Source organism: Pelophylax lessonae, assembly GCF_965119305.1.
Source record: "Pelophylax lessonae genome assembly, chromosome: 1".
NCBI classification, from domain to species: Eukaryota; Metazoa; Chordata; class Amphibia; order Anura; family Ranidae; genus Pelophylax; species Pelophylax lessonae.
This window is the reverse complement of record NC_138768.1, coordinates 589,735,914-589,759,429: the sequence shown is the minus strand read 5'-3', so window position 1 is coordinate 589,759,429 and position 23,516 is coordinate 589,735,914. Positions and strand designations below refer to the sequence as shown.

Below are 23,516 nucleotides of genomic sequence, written 5' to 3'. Positions count from 1 at the left end.
ATGTTTTTGCAGCTTTCATATCCTGTTTTGTTTAGTTCTGCAGAGTATGCATGCTCTTTGCCATCCTGCACCCATTTTGCATTGTTGCTTCTAAATATGCACCTATTAAGTAAACTGGAAGTTACAGTTACTTTCTGTGTGATCATTCAGCAGATTATATATTCTGTTATATTTACACAGATACACATACATATGGTATGAATTGGGGGTAGAATACAAGCAGACTTCTGTGTCTGTTTAAACCTGGTCTTACTGGAATAGAGAATTGTTTACTGTACCCAGTCACCAATGATCAAATGAACAGCATGCTTTGCATTCTGCCACTCTGATTGCATGTAATTCTTGTTCCACGTTTCCCCTCTGTTAGAAGATAACCCTTATGTTATATGCCTAGGCTTTTTAAATAAGGCTGACATGTTACAGTAAAGCTCTATTACAAATGTAACTTACCTAAAATGTTTTCATGTCTCATGAGCACAGTTTGATAAATTTCTGTTTCTCTAAACCAGCTGGCTTCCTCGGTGGTAAAGAACACTTTGACTGCGACCTTCTCTCCTCGCCACCTGCCCATCCATACTTCCCCATACCGCCCTTTGCCAATCTGTTTCACCATTTGAATCTGCTTTGCTATTGTCCTTTGCACCTATGAATGAGTCCAAAACAAACAAAATATCACTTGCAAAAGTAAATGACCACCCACTATTAATATGACTAATCCAGAATAAATATCAAGGAATTTAAAAAAAATATCACTGGAGATTTATTTTACTGCATGCACCATTTCGGTTTCCTCCCAAGAGTACCTGGAAATGTTACCATGGTGCTGTGCACTCCGGCACTGTAAAATAAAATATGCTGTCATTTGGAGAACCACCGACAAAGGCTTTTAGCTAGGGAAATCTTGGTTCATTTACTGCCACCCACATGTATGGGCTTACTTTATCAGAAATTTTAATGTGGAAAATGATTTAATAATGCATTGCAATTGACACTGCCCTTTTTGCTATTTTCATCTGCTTTGAGTTAGGAAAACTGTATGATTATTTTACAGGGAAAGTGTTAGAATTTGACTTTATTCAACATGTGTGGCAGTATTCAAGCTGGGTGCATAATACTGTTAAAAAGGACACCACAAGGTGCTAAATACAAAGTACTAACCGACCACATTGCAGTAAAGGCTCTATGCTGTTTTCTTTGTAATCTATGTGTATCTGAAGTATGTAGTAGAGGAGGTAGCCACAACAAATGTTTCAAAGTGCAAATTATAGGAAGGCGCCTGGCTCTTTTTAAAGATATATCTGAACCTGCTGCCCTTTTAATTGTGAAAACAATATAAAATATGGGACGTAGATGAAAAAGGCGCTGGTGATCTTTTATATTTACTGGAATAAAACTTGTTCAGGGTAGCACGTGTATTAAATATGTATTAAAAGTGCTTATTAGTGAATAAATTATTATAATTAAAGGTAATAGATATATTTTAAAGTGCACAACTCAAAATTAAAAAATATTTCTGTTGCTTATTGGTAAATAAATATATAAATAGTTATATATAAATAAATAAATAAATAAATATATTGTACATGAAACAAGCAAATCAATTATATAAATATATAATATTCCGTGCAGCAAGCAAATAAAAGTGCTTAATAGTGCGTGCATAAAAAACTCATCAAATATAAGCAGATATATTCGTGCTCTCCAGTGAAAAATAATTATATAGCAAGTGTCTCTGCAATTCGTGCAAAAAATATGCTCCTTAAAGTGCTTCAGGTGGTGGGGTGTGACACACGTGGCCTCTTACCAGCTTCCAATGAGTCACAATGACTCCCAACGCCTGTGATCCCTTTAATTGGGTGGATCAGACCTCTCCTCGATATCTTTTGGGATGGATATCTGCTCCTACATTAGGCATGTATGGACCATATAGTCCGCATAAAGATAAACAAAAAAAGCCTCCAATAGTGAAATATTGTATGCTTTATTTGAAAATTAATAAAAAGGTATACAGTTGGTCCCTTACTATTAGTTGTGCCCTCCTGGCACTGGGCAATTCGGCAGTACACAAAATCTTTCAGTAGTGGGGAATCGTATCCGAGGATCTGCAGCTTCCTCTTAGTTTTCCTCTCACTGTGATGTGTGCGGCGGTCGGCGAGCGTCCCTGCCTCTGCTACGAATGCCTGTGTGTTTTGCTTCCGGGTTTGTCAGTAACCACAATGCATTTCGCATCTGTGCGTCATCAGGCGGCTACTGTTCCCCGGGGTCTCTTTCCTTAAGTGTCACGGACCTTCTTTTGATTGGCTATTACTGGTAATAGCCAATCAAAAGAAGGTCCGTGACACTTAAGGAAAGAGACCCCGGGGAACAGTAGCCGCCTGATGACGCACAGATGCGAAATGCATTGTGGTTACTGACAAACCCGGAAGCAAAACACACAGGCATTCGTAGCAGAGGCAGGGACGCTCGCCGACCGCCGCACACATCACAGTGAGAGGAAAACTAAGAGGAAGCTGCAGATCCTCGGATACGATTCCCCACTACTGAAAGATTTTGTGTACTGCCGAATTGCCCAGTGCCAGGAGGGCACAACTAATAGTAAGGGACCAACTGTATACCTTTTTATTAATTTTCAAATAAAGCATACAATATTTCACTATTGGAGGCTTTTTTTGTTTATCTTTATGCGGACTATATGGTCCATACATGCCTAATGTAGGAGCAGATATCCATCCCAAAAGATATCGAGGAGAGGTCTGATCCACCCAATTAAAGGGATCACAGGCGTTGGGAGTCATTGTGACTCATTGGAAGCTGGTAAGAGGCCACGTGTGTCACACCCCACCACCTGAAGCACTTTAAGGAGCATATTTTTTGCACGAATTGCAGAGACACTTGCTATATAATTATTTTTCACTGGAGAGCACGAATATATCTGCTTATATTTGATGAGTTTTTTATGCACGCACTATTAAGCACTTTTATTTGCTTGCTGCACGGAATATTATATATTTATATAATTGATTTGCTTGTTTCATGTACAATATATTTATTTATTTATTTATTTATTTATATATAACTATTTATATATTTATTTACCAATAAGCAACAGAAATATTTTTTAATTTTGAGTTGTGCACTTTAAAATATATCTATTACCTTTAATTATAATAATTTATTCACTAATAAGCACTTTTAATACATATTTAATACACGTGCTACCCTGAACAAGTTTTATTCCAGTAAATATAAAAGATCACCAGCGCCTTTTTCATCTACGTCCCAAATGTTTCAAAGTGTCAGGCATTAGACGTCATAATAGCTGCATATGCAGATTGTTATTATCACATATTGTATTTTCAGCAGACCTTTTGCCCTTGGAGCATGTCATTGGAAAGTTGCTAATCAAAGGGATGAGGATTTTGTTTGCTAAACAAGGGTGCTGCAACAGTGGAACAGTATGAAGATGTTACCCATGAAGCCTAATAGTAATAATATTATTTATCATACTGCCACATAGATATGATCTTAGGATTGTTAAATTATCACAATATTTTGAGTTTTGGGGTCTATAGGCTAATTTCTAATATGGGGCTTGTTTGATGTTATGTCTCTTCATGTGAGGAATCTGGAGGTATACAAACCAGCTGGAGGGGTGGAATAAACCTGGAGGTTGTGTACAGCCATATAGTGCTGTGAATGCTGGTTTGTCCCTAGCAAGGGGAGAATCTCTGGTGAGTGAGGTGGAAAAGGGGAAGCACGTGTGGACACCACCAACACCCTATATTCTACTGTCACTGGATATGGATTTTTCTTAAAGGCACATGTTATGGACTTACAATTAATGTTTGGCTTAATTTTGTGGACTGGGTTTTTTGATTTTTGTATATCTCAGCACATATCACTTTACTCCCTATTATTGCCAATATACCATAGCAAAGTCACTTTACTATATGTATTTCATTTTGTATGTAAGTTTAAGCACAATATGACTATTTATTTATGTATAATTTTTTATTGGTAATCATTTTGGTTTATTCACAACAATATTAAAGGCACACACTTAACAAGCAGCACCACATCTGCTTCTTCCCATAATAAACAATAAATCAATGGGTTTCCTTTCACTTTAAATTCCACATTTCTTTGGCCATGCTAAAAATCTGAATTGGGAGAGCAAACTAATCAGCTTTGTAAATAATATTCATTACCTATATTGTTCTTACACGTAATGTATTGTCGTTTCAACTATATTCAGGTGAGAATATAAATCTTTCAAAACACATGGTCTAGCAGTAACCAGTTCACTATAAAATGATCACATAGATATGGCAATAAATCTATCCTACATTTTCTATTCTGCATGGACAGTGTAAAGTTAGGACCCTGTACAACTGTAACAAAAAAATCTATAAATATGATTTACAAAATTTACTATTTTACTGCTCTTGCTCAATATAACAATGTTGAGTTTATACAAGTGGAGTTACCCTTTAATAGAAACTGATTCTGAAAAACTATGTAGGCTGCTATTGCTGACTTCTCCTTCTAAAAATACTAGTTTCCTGGCTGTCAAGTGTCAGCACTCTGTAAGTCACAACCCTGACGCAGGTAGGCATAGCAGGAGTTCAGACTTTTGATGCTCTTTATCTGCATACTTGTTTTAGGACAGTGTTAGTATTAAAACCAGATACAGCAAAGCAAAAAGCATTTGCATAAGGACTTCAGCAACAGTGGCATCTATATCTGTCTCAGCATGCAGTATTTCCCTTAAAGGGGAAAGCAGCCCACAGATGAGTCTTTAAATTTTTTGTTCAACCAGTGGGTTAAACAGAAACCACTGATTTGATTCACCTATCCACACACTCAATGTGGATGCGGAACTCCTCCCCACTGAGCCATTATATTCTGACATCGAGGAGGTGATTTCCCTACGGTCAGGATACACTGATTTGAACTGGCCAAATTTCAATCTTTATGTGGCTGGATTAAAGTGTTACTAAACCCACAACAGTAAAATCAGTGTGTACAGTATTTCACAAAAGTGAGTACACCCCTAACATTTTTGTAAATATCTATTATATCTTTTTCTATTATATCTTTTCATGTGACAACATTTTGCTACAATGCAAAGTAGTGAGTGTACAGCTTGTATAACAGTGTAAATTTGCTGTCACACAGCCATTATGTCTAAACCGCTGGCAACAAAAGTGAGTACACCCCTAAGTGAAAATATCTAAATTGGGCCAAATTAGCCATATTCCCTCCCAGTTGTCATGTGACGCATGGTCTTAGGTGTGCATGGGGAGCAGGTGTGTTAAATTTGGTGTTATTGCTCTCACTCTCTCATACTGGTCACTGGAAGTTCAACATGGCACCTCATGGCAAAGAACTCTCTGAGGATCTGAAAAAAAGAATTGTTGCTCTACATAAAGAGTACCTAGGCTATAAGAAGATTGCCAAGACCCTGAAACTGAGCTGCAGCACTGTGGCCAAGACCATACAGTGGTTTACTAGGACAGGTTCCACTCAGAACAGGCCTCGCCATGGTCGACCAAAGAAGTTGAGGGCACGTGTTCAGCGTCATATCCAGAAATTGTCTTTGGGAAATAGAGGTATGAGTGCTGCCAGCATTGCTGCAGAGGTTGAAGGGGTGGAGGGTCAGCCGGTCAGTGCTCAGACCATACGCTGCACACTACATCAAATTGGTCTGCATGGCTGTTGTCCCAGAAGGAAGCCTCTTCTAAAGATGATGTAAAAGCAAGCCCAGTTTGCTGAAGATAAGGAGACTAAGGACATGGATTACTGGAACCATGTCCTGTGGTCTGCTGAGACCAAGATAAACGTATTTGGTTCAGATGGTGTCAAGCGTGTGTGGCGGCAACCAGGTGAGTAGTACAAAGACAAGTGAGTCTTGCCTACAGTCAAGCATGGTGGTGGGAGTGTCATGGTCTGGTGCTGCCGACACTGGGGAGCTACAGTTCATTGAGGGAACCATGAATGCCAACATGTACTGTGACATACTGAAGCACAGCATGATCCCCCTCCCTTCAGAGACTGGGCCACAGGGCAGTATTCCAACATAATAATGGCCCCAAATACACCTCTAGGACGACCACTGCCTTGCTAAAGAAGCTGAGGGCAAAGGTAATGGACTGACCAAGCATGTCTTCAGACCTAAACCCTATTGAGCATCTGTGGGGCATCCTTAAATAGAAGGTGGAGGAGCGCAAGGTCTCTAACATCCACCAGCTCCGTGATGTCATCATGGAGGAGTGGAAGAGCAGTCTAGTGGCAACCTGTGAAGTTCTGGTGAACTTCATGCCCAAGAGGGTTAATGTAATGCTTGAAATAATGGTGGCCACACAAAAAATTGACACTTTGGGCCCAATTTGGACATTTTCACTTAGGGGTGTACTCACTTTTGTTGCCAGCGGTTTAGACATTAATGGCTGTGTGTTGAGGTATTTTGAGGGGACAGCAAATTTACACTGTTATACAAGCTGTACACTCACTACTCAGTGTTGTCACATGAAAAGATATAATAAAATATTTACAAAAATGTGAGGGGTGTACTCACTTTTGTAAGATACTGTATATGCAGTAAAGCAGGCTTGTTATACTCACCGTGAAACCTAAGGGGCTAATCTGCTGCCTTGTATAAAAGGGCTGTTCAATCCTGTCTTCTCTGATCATCTCCTTCTTCCACTGACTCCAATATAAAGCCTGATATTTACAGAGCCAGGGAATAGGTTGCACATGCTTAGCTTTGCGTGTATTGCTAGAGAGTTTTTTTTTTTTTTTGAGAGTGCATGTGATCGGCACAGGGTCAATCAACACTGTCCAAACAGAGGGTCAGGGGTCCTGCATCCTGATAGTATAATCATGAGAGAATCAAAACTCTTCCTACAAGCTTTAACCAGACACTGATAGAAGTACAAGACTGCTCTATACTGCTGATGAGAAAGGGTATTTCGCAATCATATTTACTAAAATAATTGCATTTCCATGTTCTGTGTACTGTGGGAGACCAGATAGAGTGAATGCAGGGTCCTGGGTTTAGTAACACTTTAAAGAAGTTTCACACAAAGTTTCCTTACCTGCTTGTTACTCCCCTTTCCCCACAGAAGTAGATCTCATGCTGAGGCTCACAGCACTGTTTTCCTCTTTTGTCTTTTGTCCAAGCATATGCAGTTTGGCCCTATATTTTTCTATTTTGGCTGTAGATGTATAAAGCCAATCTATTTCTCAGCCCATAATAAATTTATAGGGCTGAAATTTGCTTTAATGCAATTATTTTAAAATGTGCTGATTATTGGAATATGTCATAATGACTGCACTAGCGTTCTTCTATTGAAAAATGTGTGTTAGCTGTTATCTTATATTTTGGGAAGAAATCACATTAAACAACCATTTTAAATAAAAGTCATGCATCAGTAATCAGTGCAATGCTATGTATTTTTTAATTACATTTGCATTCTAGATCAATTCTCTGCTGTTCATTCATTTAAAAGAAGCACTAATCGATGACACTGCTGCTGCTGCATGTTAATAGGGTTTTGAGGGCCCGACATACAATTGGAACAATTGCTGTTCTCATACTTCATAACTGATGTGTACAAGACAGGTTTTGTCACTGGAGTATTGGATGCTTATATGGCTAAAATTCACAGTCACAAAGTAGGTAATAAATTTCTTAAAACTTTTGTTTAAACTGACTTTACTCAAGTCTCAAAGGGGTTGATTTACTAAAACTGGAGAGTGCAAAAACTGGTGCAGCTCTACAAAGAAACTAAACAGCTTCCAGATGTTTTGGTCAAAGCTTAATTGAACAAGCTGAAGTTAGAAGCTGATTGGCTACCATGCACAGCTGCGCCAGATTTTGCATTCTCTGGTTTTAGTAAATAAACCCCAGAGTTCTTTAAGATATTCTTTACACTTGCTATAAGTATTAACATATACAGTAACTTATCAAGCAGACCCTGGGTCCAGTTTTCAAACGCCACAAATATTTAGGCTGGCTTCATACCTACGTGTACAATGTAAGTAACGCATGTTTACACATGTTGGACACATGCATTCTCATGCTTTTTTGGGTTGCTTCCATTGATTTTTATAAAGCCAACAATGCAAATTAACACAGCAAACAACACATATGACCCTCACTGGCACCACAACACATATCTAAAACCAAAATAAACAAAAATTGTCAAAACAATGTTCACCATCAAAATAGAAATTGTCTAAATCTTTCACAGTGAAATATGATACCGTATATAAAAAAAGTTATGTACAATTTAGCATTTTAATTGTTCTATTAAGTTTGCATTAAAGAAAAGGTTTCAGTGAAATGGCACAAATGTCTGAATGTGAATTTAAATATGCTGTACCACTTTCTTACCAGAAGAGGGAGCCCGGAACCACTTCCAGAGCTTTGAGATTGTTCAATGAGATCTTTCAGGGATTCTCCTGGAGGAATATATGTTTCATCCTGTTCTAGTCCAATGCTGTAACGGGGTCTGGCTTCTTGTCTTTTATACCTGAGAGCACAAAACTGTCTGTAAGTCTGCAGTGTTACTAGATACAGATATGTTAATCATGTTTCTCTAAGAGTAGTAACTAAATGAATATATACCACACATCAGTCTTTCCAGATGGATAGTATACATATTTTCTGAATGAGCCATTAAAAATGTGCATAGGTTTTCTACTGTACAATAAAGCTTTAATTCAACAATTTTGTCTCCGAGATTTCTTGTAATATCATTAAAGAGGACTTGAACTCAAAAGGTTAAACTGCAGTGCCCTGTATATCTACATTTTACCTTAAATCACTCCTGCAAACTAGCAGTGTATTATCTGTGTTTTGAGCATAACAGCTGTGTATCTGCTGTACAAGATCATCTAAGGCAGTGGTCCTCAACCCTGGCCCTCAGGGCCCACTAACAGGCCAGGTTTGCAAGATAACTGAAATACATCCCAGGTGATATAATTTGCTGCTCAGTGATTGCAGTACTCTAGTCTGCATCTCCCCATTGTAGTACTTAAAATCTGGCCTGTTAGTGGGCCCTGAGGACCGGAGTTGAGGACCACTAATCTAAGGCACCCTGTCTCTGTTTGCTAGCCTCAAAAGAGGACAAGAAATGGTCAGTCTGTAATTGTGAAAGGATCAGCTGCAGGAGCCTACAGGCATAACTAGTGACTAGCCTTTTGCCCTTTGCTTGTCTTTTTGGGGCACTATTTCCACAGTTCAGGATCACTCCAGCTTTAAGCACATTGATACTGACATGATGCAACAAATTGGGTCAATGCTGACACACACTGTCAGTGGATAATAATAAAACCAGCGGAGTTGGGTAAAAGTCTGGATCTTGGTGCTAGGTCAGTGTTACTATACATATAAGTGAATTATCAGTGAGAATCCACTAGGATGCCACTTTATAGGATTTACTTAAACTGGAGTACTCAGAATATGTGCACCTGTGCATGGTAGCCAATCAGCTTCTAACTTAAGCTTGTTCAATGAAGCTTTGGCAATAAAACCTGAAAGCTGATTGGTTTCTATGCACAGCTGCACCAGATTTTGCACTCTCCAGTTTTAGTAAATCAACCCATATATGTGCCTTTCGTAAATCAACTACTTAGACTCCAAGAAATAGACATGCAACTTTGTAAAAACTAACACTGGGCAAAAGGTTGATGAGCTGCCTAAAACATTTTAGACAGTTTCCATGAAGCACAAATACAGTTGTCACCTGTTCTTCAATAAATGGCAGTTTTTAGATCATTTAAAGTAACTGATGAAATATCTATTACCACCTCATACTGTATATAGCTATTCAATGGTAGATATTCCATTAAAAACAACTGACTATGAAGAATAGACCTGTGAAATTCAAATCAGATCCATCAGACCAGCCATTATATTTATCCGTTGTTCTGTCAGTGGTGCTGAGAGATGCACCAGCGGAAAATGACATTTTACTTTGTTAAGAAACATACGACACTGCCAAAAGGCTGCAGACTGATTGAGACAATGGGGTTGATTTACTAAAACTGGAGAGTGTAAAATCTGGTGCAGCTGTGCATGGCAGCCAATCGGCTTATAACTTCAGCTTGTTCAATTAGGCTTTAACACAAAAAAGCTGGAAGCTGATTGGTTTCTGCGCAGAACTGCACCAGATTTAGCATTTTCTAGTTTTGGTAAACCAAACCCAATGAGTATATCTTACATTCAGAGGCATTCAGTAACACATTTCAGGCCCTATATGGCCCATTTACTTTTATTACGCAAATTTGCCTCATCACTTACATATGAGGGCATGTATGACCACTCAACCACAGAGAGGTCATAATGTAAACATTCACATGTGGACCAAGTATGCAGGTTTCATGCATTGAGTAGACGCCCTTGGCAACAACTAACCTAAGGAGAACAATAGCAGAGATCAGCCAGTGACTTTCTGCTAGGTAACATAGGGGTTGATTTACTAATACTCAGTGGCGTATCATCCATGTGTGCAGTGTGAAGGAGGGCCCATTGTGCCCTGACACACACAGCACACATGGAGGAAATAATAGTAAGTCGATAATATGCCCCTGTGGCTCATAACTTCATTAGAGGGGTCCAAGAAGAAGTAGCAGTTGTGGAATTATTTTTTCATTCTCAGCTGCTCAGGCAATTGCTGATGCTTTTCCTGACAGTAAAATTCTAACTCAGGCAACCAGCAGCCTGGCGTAGTGATATAGTCAGAGCAGTGAAAGCTAGTTTGCCTGGGAGTTGGCTATAGCTACTCTGTTGCCCGTCCTCTCATCACTGTCTTCCTAGCCTCTTCCTCACTCCTCCATCTGTCCAGTTCGACACTCTGCCTCCCATTTGTGTCTGCCCCTTTCCACCAACACTCCATCCCCCTGCATGCAATGCGCTCATTGTGCTCAGCCGACCTGTCGGACCCACAGCCTCAGTCCCAATGAAAACCATGTTCACTATTTGCCATAGTGCACTAAGCACATTACATTTTGTTTTTGTTTTAACCAAGCAATGGGGCCTAATTTATGATTTGCACACAGGCCCACTGATTTCGTAAAATGCCCCTGCTAAATCTGGAGGGTGAAAATTCTGGTGCAGCTGCATGGTTCCGCTTATAAAATCAGCCTATTCAATTGAGCTTTAGGAAAAGAAAAAAAACTAGAAGCTGGTTTTTATACAGAGCTGCACCAGATATTGCACTCTCCAGTATTAGTAAATCTACCCCATATTGTTCACATACATAGGTTTCTTGATCTGATGGTACTTTCAATTATCAACTCCTTTTTATAAGCACCACAAAAGAGTTCAACATCTTCAACTTGATATCTGATTAATCTAATCATATACCAAATAGCACTGGATTCTCTGAAATTCGTGATAATGATTTTTTTTACCTGAAGTAGCAGAATATTAGGATCACGACCAGAACGATGCTGCACACAGTCACTGAGATGAAAAGAGCCATGTAATGGATACTGCCATCAACAAAATCTATGGAGGAGAGCAAAAGATTACAAGGGTTAAACATGCATTCAGCATCCACTGGGCCCCTGTGAACCATGGACACAGTATGTTAATAACACCCTGGCATACATACAAGTGAACCTTACAAGCATATTAAGAAAGAAAACGATCTCCCCTAGAACCTAGTGCACTTTAGCAGTTACTGATTTAGTTACCCCTTTTCACCAAATACCACAGTGTACATGGAAATTCATCACAAAAGTTATGCTTTCCTAATATGAAGCTTAAGGAATTACAATAACGAGTTTTACAGAAGAAAAACTGATAGTGCTACATTTCACTGCTCCCTTCTGTTTCAAATTGCCTGGAAGTCAGAAGTACATAATTGGGTATCTGCAACTCTAATCACAAACTCAAGTAACCTGCACATAAGTAAAAAGATTATAAACTCATTAGAGAGCTAATGATATCTGCAAGATATTCCCAAATCAGAAATTTACATGCTCAGTTTGAATAGCAGTGTTCTTTTTTTTTGGCACTGCGTTCTGCAATCATAAGTTGGACTCCAAGAAATCCCTCAGGAAGAAGCTCTTCTCTACTCATGGCCAATGTCAGAGTATTATTGCTCTCACGTCTGTTCTTTAGTGCTTATAAAATGCATATACCCCTTAAGATGGGATAGCGAGATGCATTTGAGGACAAAGTTTATGGATCACTAGTTTTTAGTGCTGCATGCTTTATTTATTACAGGTACTTATACAGCACAGTCAATTTATGCAGCACTGTATATATACACTTACGTCCAATTTATTAGGTACGCCTTTCTAATACTGGTCACAGTGGCGGAGCTAGACTTTTAAAACAGGGGTGGCAAAAGGGTGGCAAGGTATTATTTTGGGGTGTCAATATACAAAGTGTTCAATGTCTTATAGCAGAAAGTAAAAAGGAGGTGATCAAATAAAACCAAAAAAAATCTCTATTTGTGGGAAAAAAAAATACATCAGTTGTATTTGGGTCGCACAACCTCACAATTGTCAGTTAAAGCAATGCAGTGCCGTATCGCAGAAAATGGTCTGGTCATTAAAGGGGAGCTGAAGAAGCTAAAGGGTCAGTTTTTTCAGATAATTTTGCCCATTTAAAAACAGGCAACTCGAAGTCTAGATCACACCTGGAACCCCTCTACATGTGCCACAGCCGCGATGGTTTATGGTAAACCTATGTGAAATTTGGCTATCCAGGTCAATGGGGCCATGCCACAACCATAAGCCAAACACTTGGCTTGCTGTTGTGGCTTATTAGCCCCATAAAAAATCTGCCACTCTGCTAAATAAAAAAAAAAGCAGGATTTAGGAGAATTATTATAAATAATTTTAAAATAGTGTGGGTTTGTGGCGCGCTTCAGGTTGTTTATAAATAATTTTGCCCCCTTTAATAAATCATCGTAATGCCACCCATATTCCTGTCCTTTTAAACAGGGTGACTGACAGTAAGCTGACACTAATGCTGCACAGGTGTTAGGGTACTTTCACCCTGGTAAAAGGGCAAGAATATGGGTGACATTACAATGACTTATTAAAGGGGTAAACATTTTTGGTAAGGAGCATAGACTGTACAGGAACAGGCGCTTCTACTACTTGGGCAAAACCGTCCCTCACCTCAGTCACTGCAGGCTGCCCAGGAACTCCTTCCAGAGCTGATCCATCCCACACCAAGACAGGAAGTCCGCGGGAATCAGGATGAAGATTTAAGGCATGTGATTGACAGAGAGCACTTCTGATGCACCCATTGGCTGTGTAAGTAGCAGGAGGCGGTGCAGCCTGCAAGATTTAGGCTGCACCGACTCCTGCTGCCTCCCCAGCCAATGGGTATTTGAGGTTCTCTTCTTAGTCCCTCCCTCATGACATCACCCAGAAGTGGGAGGACACAAAGTAAGATACAGGATGATTGTCCGGTCTTCCTGTCTTGGTATGGGATGGGGATCGGCGCTCCCCTGTGATTACTCCGGTCCTCCTCCCTCCCTCTGCCTACCAGCTCTCCATCCGCCTCCCTCCGCAGCTCCCGTACGGTGATCCCCTGTGATTCTTCCACTGCCATGCACTCGCCCAGGATCAGGGTGGCAACAGGGGTGGCAAGGACTTCGTCTGGGGTGGCAATTGCCACCCCAGCTAACCCTCTGGCTCCGCCCCTGGTACTGGATTGGACCCCCTTTTGTCTTCAGAACTACCCTAATTCTTTGTGGCATAGATTCTACAAGGTGTTGGAAATGTCTCTGAGATTTCAGTCCATATTGACATGATAGCATCACACAGTTGCTCCAGATCTGTTGGCTGCACATCCATGTTGCAAATCCCATTCCACCACATCCCAAAGGTACTCTATTGGATTGAGATCTGGTGACTGTGGAGGCCATTGGAGTACAGTGAACTCATTGTCACGTTCAAGAAACCAGTTTGAGATGATTTGAGCTCTGTGACATGATGCATGCTGGAGGAAGCCATCTGAAGATGGGTACACTGTAGTCATAAAGGGATGGACATGTTCAGCAACAACACTCAGGTAGGCCATGACATTTAAATGATGCTCAACTGGTACTAAGAGGCCTAAAGTATGCCAAGGAAATATATCCCACACCACCACCAGCCTGAACCGTTGATACAAAGCAGGATGGATCCATGCTCTCATGTTGTTTACTCCTAATTCTGACTCTACCATCTAAATGTTGTAGCTGAAATCAAGACTTATCAGACCAGGCAACATTTTTCCAATCTTCTATTGTCCAATTTTGGTGAGCCTGTGCGAATTGTAGCCCCAGTTTCCGGTTCTTAGCTGACAGGAGTGGCACAGATGTGGTCTTCTGCTGCTGTAGCCCATCTGCTTAAAAGTTCGATGTGTTCTGCATTCAGAGATGGTATTCTGCATACCTTGGTTTTAACGAGTGGTATTTGAATTGTTGCCTTTCTATCATCTCAAACAAGTCTGCCCATTTTCCTCTGACATCAACAAGGCATTTTCCTTCACGCAACTGCCATTCACTGGAAATTTTCCTTTTTTCGGTTAATTCTCTGTAAACCCCAGAGATGGTTGTGCATGAAAATCCCAGTAGATTAGCAGTTTTTGAAATACTCAGACCAGCCCATCTGGCACCAACAACTATGCCACATTCAAAGTCACCTTAATCCCCATTCTTTCCCATTCTGTTGCTCGGTTTGAACTTCAGCAAGTCGTATTTACCATGCCTAGATGCCTAAGTGCATTGAGCTTTGATGTGATTGGCTGATTAGCAATTTGTGTATAAATTCAGGATTGCAGCGCACAAAAAAATACTCATATGATGAATCTCAGAAATTATAGTCCATGGATCCAATGTCCTTTGTGATAAAATTGATGTATCACTCACCACAGCAGTCCAAAGTCTTAATCAGCATATAATAACCTTGAAATAAGATCACCATATCCATAAAGCCTTCAGAGTCTCTCAGGAGATATTAGGAAAAAGCAAAACAATAAAGTCCTCATGGTTTAGTATTTCAAAACAATGATATCTTGTTTAGAGCAGAGGGGAGATCACCCGTGATGGAGAAGGCAAACAACAGACTTACGTGTTCCACTTCTGTCACCCCACATGCAATTCCAACTCACCAGAAGAAGAATGTTGTAACGCTTAGTAATGAGACCCGAAGTTCCAGGCATCACATCACACAGATCCAGGAAACAGTAAGCATCACACTCCGTTCACTCCGCATGATGATCATATTAAACAGATGATATGTCATAAAAGTTCATTTTATTAGTAATATCCACAGTACAATCTTGAGGTTAAAATAGCCACTCACATGTAGAACGCCACCGCAACTAACGATCACAGCAGCGTGACGTCACGTGAAGGCTATGCCCAACGCGTTTCCAGCCAATGCTTATCATCAGAGGCCCCTTGTATAATTTATTAATTTGTATATGCTGGATATTTACAGCCCGCACTGTTTTCCACAACTGCAGCTATGACAAAGCTGCCCCTGTCTCTCTCCTGGTCTATTCACAAAATACCTTATAGTCTGTGAACCAATCCCAGCATCCAGGGCGTTCTGTGAAAAGCGGTCCCACATATATATATATAGTCTCTTGGGAAGAGGGTAAGCGCATTGCGGGGACTACGATGGGGCTCCGTAGAAAAAGCACTAGTGAACGTAGCTATTCTAAAAATGGAAGTCTTCTTGAGCAATAAATGAAATCGATTCTGATATGAATAGCAGATAAAGCAACAAAAAGGAATGAGCAATACATTTTTAAGTAGTACATTTATGTATATAGATTTTTACATCCGACTAAAAAAAACAGGACAACTTAGGAGACAACAGGGACAGAGGGGCTTGGGTCTAAAACAAGGACAGTCCGGAATTATACATAAACATTCTGCCGTGTGGTCTTTGTTTTATAAAGAGATTAGCAAGATCAACAACTTCTTTCATCATCATATTCTGATGCAGAACACAGGAAAATGAGAACTTCAGCTTTATCGACTCATCCTGCAAGGGCGCTATTATATTACAGATTTATGAGAGTAATGAGGCAAGGGTCTCCTTGGGGACCTCTTAGTTTACGCTTTTTTTTTAAAGACTCGCATTCTTTTGCTTTTTTATTTTTTTTTAAACTCCTGCATGGGCTTTCTTTAACCTCTGGGAAGAAACTGAAGAAGCGTAGACAAAACCTGCAGCAGGCATTGCCATGACAAGCATATTTTACGGCTTTTGCCTTTTAATTGCTATCATGTAGGTATGTGAGGCATATCAAAAGGCCTTTTGAAAAGAGACAGTGACAAGATGCCTATCAGGAAAACACTCAGGCTCATCAGTCATTTCTCGCTTTGGCTGCAGCTCTCTACCTGTGCTCTAGCTGTAAGTGTGTGAGAGATGAAACGGAGAACCCACTGGGGAGGATGACTTTCTTTTGGAGGAAAAAAAGAGCAAAACACCAAACTGAAAGCTTCATTTCATGGTTTATTAACAGATTTTTTTTCTTAATGGCACCCACTTTGCTGTGAAGTGTGTGGTTTGTAACAGTTTAGAATGTCACTTTGAATGAGGAAGATAGAGATTGCAGACAACCTAAACAAAATAGCTTCTTCACAGGACAAGAGCAATTTAGAATTCCAGCAATTAATTATGTATATGTCTTACAATCACTAGTTGAGCTGCAGATAAATACATAATGCTTAAGTCAATATATGCGCAAACATAAAAGATCTAAACTTAAAGAGACACAGTCACCAGACCATTTGTTTCAACTACAATCTTCCCATTAGATTACATGTGCATATAACCTTTTTGAGGCCATAAAATATCTAAACCAAAGTGACCCTGTAATCATTTCAACTACAGTCGTCCTGCTAAATTATATGTACATATGTAAGCTATTTTAGGCATGTTATTTACCTGTAAATCCCCCCTTGTCTAGACATCCAAATGCCCTGAGACTACTGCTAGGTGCGGCCATCTTGGATATTATGTAAGCAGCCCCAGCAGTCTCAGTACTGTCTTTGTAGTGACTCTCTAAAGCATTCCCCTTCCCTCCTCTCCTAGCAGCTACATAAAAGGTAGTGTCGGCAGAAGAGAAGAGGGACGGGGGAAATGCTGGGCCAGCACAGGCAGTAATTAAACACTCCCAAAGGAGTAGGGGGCCTTAATGTATTGTAGAGGGAGGGGAGCTGAATTTGCTAGCAAGTCTAGAGGCACATTACAGGTGAATAAAAAAATGTTTCCAAAAAGGAAAAAAGGTGTCTTACCTGCAATTTATGAAGTGTTTAAAGGGTCTCTTTAAAAAACAAATGATGTGCAAAGTAAAACACACACTGACATGATCATGCCTATATATAGTATATATATATATATATATATATATATATATATATATATATATATATATATATATATATATATATATATCTATATATATATATATATATATATATATATATATATGTTTTATGTATAATGAATCATTTGTAAAGGTAATTAATAAACTGTCCCAAAATGAATACGCAGCAGTTCTCTAAAGCTAGCCAAACATGGTTCTAATTTCTCTCCGCCTGTTTGCCTAACAAGAGAAAATCCAGTTGATTTCTCCATCCACGCTAACAGCATGTATGGAGGAATCTGCACTGCCGGGTATTATATTCAGGCAGCCGCCTCACCCATGGCTACCTGAATATAGTGGTGCCTCCAAACAATGACTACATCTGACTGGTCAATACCTTTCCACCTGACTTGCAGGATTTTTAAATAGACTTTTGTTGAGCTGGGTGGTACTTGCCAGGTCACCCACATCTTTACTTGCGGCACAGTTAACGGGAATCAGGCACGATCGAGTCATCTATGGCCAGCCTAAGTATTATTACAGGGGAGCTACACCAAACACTTTTAATGCCCTTGGAGGATAACTTCACCAACAAGCTTTCAGTGACATAACTACCCTTAAAGGAGAAGTAGGACCAAAGTTTTTTTGGCCCTAATTCTCTTGGAGGTCCCAGGAGGGAACTTTGTTCTGCGCTCCTGTGACCCAGATTCAGCTGACAGCAGGCTAAAGTCTGCTATCAGCTGATGTCACTCAGCTGGTCCCAATCAGCTGGTCCAGACTCTTAAGAGATCCAATCTCTAATGTCGGGATCCACCCAGATGCCTGACTGGCCCACCACTGAGAGCCTGAGCCAGCTGCTTCCACCCCCTTCACAGTTCAATGCTCATTGAAGACTAATAACTGAACAATCAGCTCTTAGAGATGGCAGGGGACAGATGCAGCGTCAGATTGATTCTGCATCCACCTAGGTGAGTATGTAGGTTTGTGAGATAACCACTAAAAACTCAACTTCATTCCAACCTTTTTGTTTGTTTTGAATAAAGTGAAGGAGCCAGATTTTAAGAGCCGGTTCACACTGGGGCGACTTGTCAGGCGACCTGGTCGCCTGACAAGTCGCCTGCCATAGGTTAGCACAGGACCCGTTCTAATAGGAGCGACACAAGTCGCTCCGACTTAGAAAAAGGGTCCTCAGCTTCTTTGGGGCGACCTGGAGCAACCTGCATTGACTTCAATGATATGAAGTCCGTGCCGGCCGCTCCGAGGTCGCGGTGCGAGCTGCGCACCACGACCTCACAGGTCGCCCCGGCAAGTCGGGTCGCTGCAATGTGAACCGGCTCTAAATGCTGTATGCGTTCACATAGATATTTTGTATTATTTGTCTGTTCATACATCTTCACCTTGGCCAGTCTTCATTGTGCATACATAGCAATAAACTCTCCCTCACGCACTAAAAATCTGTCTTTTTTTTTTTTTTTTCTTTTTTGCAGCTTATGTACCCAGTAAAGAAATAATCTGCCTATATGACATTCATCAAATAGACAAAAAGAGAAACCTCTAAAATATGTACACACAAGAAAAAAAAATCAAAGCTTTACTTTAAGCCTTTCCCTGTCATCCTTGCATCTACCTCTGCTTGGGTTTGGAGATCTCCTATAGATTATTGAGTCCCACAGGACAGGTTAAGAAACGTATGAAGAATTCATTTATCATTATTCACGCAAAAGGAAATTGCATTATGATGTAGCTTTTCCATATGTTACTGAATTTAGATGTCACTTATTGATACCTATTGTTTTACCATGTTTTCTGCTCACCAGTTATTAAAACACTGACAAGCACAGCTGATTTATATTACCTTCATAGAATATTTAACAGCAAATTCTGAATCGCAGAATCCAATATTAAGACCAATGAGTCTGCATATCCTTCTGTGTATAAAATATTTCTGCCTAACATTCATTGTGCAGACTATTTCTGTGCCCATTTAGATCTAGTCTACCTAAGAGCCAGACATCATGGCACCATGCTGCCTGTTATGAGGAACTTTTATCACTGCCCCTCCCATATATATTACAAGAATTAATTTTTGTAAGGACTTCCAGTAATATTTGTTATGGTAATTATATACTTTACAGAACTGTCTCATTAGAATACAATATAGTTCAATAAGATGTGCTGCAGCACACACAGGTTTAAAAACCTCAGAAATTACGGTATGTCCCTTTCCTTTGCTATACTATATATTATATGCACTCCTCTTAAGTTACTAATATTACATATAGTACTGTTCAATAGTTTTTGGAAGGTGTGAAGAAATGCTGTAAAATAAGAATGCTTTCAAAAATATATAGTTTAATTGTTTATTTTTTTGCAATTTACAATATGTAAAGTGAGCGAACAGAAGAAAAACACACAGGAAATAGTTATGTCCCTGACTGTTACTGCCATAAGTACACAATGCAAGGTGCACTGCAAACCACACAGCTGTTGTACTGTTAACACTTTCAATAATTTTAAAGCTAAATACCTCTCTACTGGAATGTGAGGAGATTCATCGATCAAAACCTGGCCTATACAAAAATCCCTTGCCTCTGAAACGCCAGGTGCCGATCATGCACTAAGGACTCAACAGGAAAAAGGAAGCTGTGCATTGATGACATCAGATCTCCAGCACCCATTGCTTTCACTTTGGCGATGGAAACAAATCCTTAACTCTGTGTAAGGTTCAAACTGTGTCATTGAGCTTCTACAAACTGTTTTCTCTTTATTCTCAACAGCCTAAAATAACTGATTATGTAAAACTGTGGAGAGAGATATAGTGCATGGACAAATCACAGGTTTTGCTTCAAGAGATGGATAGCACATTTTGTAAACATCTTTTATGCTTTCAGACTAGCAGAATACAGTTGTCTTCTATAAATTGCATGATTTTCTCATTATGTAGCCTTTAAACCCTACTAAATTCTTTTTACAACTTTTTTTAAGCACAGCCTGCTGTGCAATTGTTAAAAGCAAAAACGTTTTATTTATTTTTTTGAACAAATGAAGTCAAACAGTAAGAAATGCCAAACATTAGGGATGAAGATATATGTTTAAAAAATCAAATTGTATTAACAGCATAGTAACAACTTAATTTTGAACCAATTAACAATATATATAAAAAATCAGTTATCAGTATATCAGATGGATTATAAAAAAATAGCGAAATTGTCTATAGACACAAAAGCTAAAATAATAATTGTATTTATTTAAAAAATTATTATTGGACATTTTTGCATTCCTTGTGTTTTATAGATACGGACTAAATTAATTGGAAGCCACTATTCTTTCTATACTGACTATTTACACAATATTTGTTACTTACCCTTTAGACGCTGTTCTTAAGACACAAATTGCCTCTGTTTGTCTTTCTTTGTTCACATCTTCCAAGAACTGCATTCCCATTTGTTTTTAATATAACCTTGCAGTAAAGGTTAATTGTGTCTGACCTGCAGTCAAGACAAAACTCTAACCCTGGCTTCCTCTAAATGTTGCCCTTAGTCATAAGCCACTGCCCAGGGAAAACCTTTTCAGATATTCAACACAACAAAAGCCACTCATAGTATGAGAAACTTTATCTTAGTATCTTTTTTTTTTTTTTTTATTTATGATAATGCTCACTTGTGTGGTTTTGCAGAAACATAAAATCATACATGTTGCTACATTGAGTTTTGTTCTGAATATTGCAACAAGCCCAGCGCAATATCGTAGATGAGAAAAATATGCCCTAATAAAGTTGAATAAAATCACATTATTTACATAACAAAAATTCCAGAGCTCTGCACTTTGTAGATCAGTTTATAAATTATAATATAAAACAATATACTTTAACATATAGGGCTTCTTAACTGTTTTTGAAGTGTATCTAAAGCCCAAACTATGGTTTTTAGCTTTGGATAAAATGTTGAAGGGTTAAAATATGTGTCTAATTTTTTTTTTTGTGCTGTTTCTGTCTTTAATGGGGAGAATCATCCTAACTATTAATTTTGGTGACTGCTGTCTCCAGTGCAGTGGGTGAATGGACATTTTCCAATGGGTAAACATGTTCTGATTAAATTGTCATTAACGGCAATTTTCTTTATTTTGGAGTAAGGAAGGGTTATAAACCCTGTCACTTTTTAGTTATCTATGTTCCATTAGAGAGATTTACCTTCACTTCCCACCCCAAAGCCAAAACAGGAAGAGACAGGGAATCCTTCTAATATGATATTGATATAGGGATATCTGGGGGTATCACCAGGGTCACCACAGCAAGTGTCCCATTAGAAATTTTTCCCTCTATTACTGCTTTGATGTCAATCATAAAATTGGGATTTTCTTTCACTTTTCCTGATAACGGTAAACAGGACAAATGGTGGGGGTGATTCTCCCTAACGGTGGGCACAGACAGCAATAAAACCTGTCAGGTCTTCTAATCCCTCTCCATTCTATCCAAAACAAAACAAAAAAAAAGTTTTGGCTTTAGTGACACGTTAAAGCTGTCTAAGGCCCCTTTCACACAATCAGACCGATCGGGTCTGCCTGTCCGTTTTTCAGGTGGACCCGATCGGGCCACCCATTGTCCTCCATAACTGAGGCAGATGTCAGCGGACACCCGCCTGGTATCTGATCCGTCAAGATCTGCTGAAGACAGACGTATGGTGATAGGTTTGCCATCCATCCAGCGTGTTGGATCAGATGAAAATGGACAGGCAGATCTCTGGTATGTACCAGTTTATGTAGCTGAGATGAGGAGCAAAGAACATGTTCTCCGCTTCTCATGACAGCACACAACGGTTCTGTCCCAAACAGCTAGTTTATGATATTTCAGTGTAACTGGCCATTACACTGAACTATCTCCCTTTCAGATTCTCCAGCTCAGAGAGCTGGTGCGAATAGAGGAAAAATACTTCTTTCTTCCTAAATATCAGCATCAATGGGTTATACAAAAAAAAAAAAAATATATATATATATATATATATATATATATATATATATAGTATCTCACAAAAGTGTCATATGAGTGGAGGGTAAATGGCTGATTGGGCTCAATTTGGACTTTTTTACTTATGGGTGTACTCACTTTTGTTGCCAGAGGTTTAGACATTAATGACTGTGTGCTGAGTTATTTTGAGGGGACAGCAAGAAATAGAGAACTATATATAGATATTTATTTATTTAGTTATATGTCTACACATGTCATTACATGTTCTTTTTATCTTTGGTTTGATTTTTTAACCTGGGCGGCACTGTAATCTCACAAAATCTCATGAGATTACAGGCAGCCCACCTACTTTTACTCTGATCTCGGACATTTTCAGAGGAAAAAACGTATTCTCTCCCTCTGAGAACTGAAGTTCTCCACGTCATAAACTGACTGCAGAGGAGATCATTTTCCTCTGAGAACTGCTGAGAAGTGAACTGAGAGAAAACTTCTCAGTTTCATAAATGCACACCAAATTGTCATTGACAAGGTTTAATGCTGAACCTAACTAGGCAAAAATTGTACCATTTAGGCTACCCTCCTCCTTACATAGAAATGGAAAACGGTTTGTTTATTCTAGATGAGGTTTTAACCACTTCCAGGCTCAAGCCAATTCTGGCACTCCTCACCTACATGTAAAAATCATCATTTTTTTTGCTAGAAAATACTCAGAACCCTCAGACTTTATATATGTTTTTTTAACCTGAGACCCTGGGGAATAAAATGGTGGCCATCGCCCTTTTTAGGTCACAGGGTATTTGCGCAGCAATTTAAAAAAAAAAACGGTTTCATGGATTACAAAAAAAAAAAAACACTAAAGTTAGCACAGTAAGTTAGCAATTTTTTTTGTATAATGTGAAAGATGATGTTACGCAGGAGTAGGACACTAGGCAGAAAAACGCTTTACCATGCCTATGGGGCAGTCCCTGCAGGCATACACCCACACACTTTGCTATAGCCTTCAGTTTTGTTGCAAGCAGTGTTTAGAAGAAAAAACTCCATCCCACTCATAATTAGAGGGTGGGTGCTGTGTCTGTCAATGAACTTCAGAGAGAAGGATTTGACGGTAAGTCAAAAATCCAGTTTTCTCTATCGTTCATTGACAGACGCAGCTCCATATTCTTCTTGACCATTGGGATGTCCCAAGCAGTATTTGCATGAGGTGTGGGAAAA

The 23,516-nt window shown here is 39.3% G+C and overlaps 1 protein-coding gene across 3 annotated transcripts in view; it reads right to left on the bottom strand.

Annotated features, from left to right (window-relative positions):
* Positions 1–23,516, bottom strand: part of BMPR1B (bone morphogenetic protein receptor type 1B) — a 690,971-nt gene that overhangs the window by 40,812 nt on the left and 626,643 nt on the right. For all 3 annotated transcript variants that reach the window (XM_082243647.1, XM_082243648.1, XM_082243649.1), the window contains exons 8-10: positions 11,422–11,518; positions 8,399–8,537; positions 451–643 (exon numbers count right to left, since the gene is read on the bottom strand). In XM_082243647.1, the coding sequence (XP_082099773.1) occupies positions 451–643; positions 8,399–8,537; positions 11,422–11,518 (429 nt within the window). The remainder of the gene's footprint in view (positions 1–450; positions 644–8,398; positions 8,538–11,421; positions 11,519–23,516) is intronic.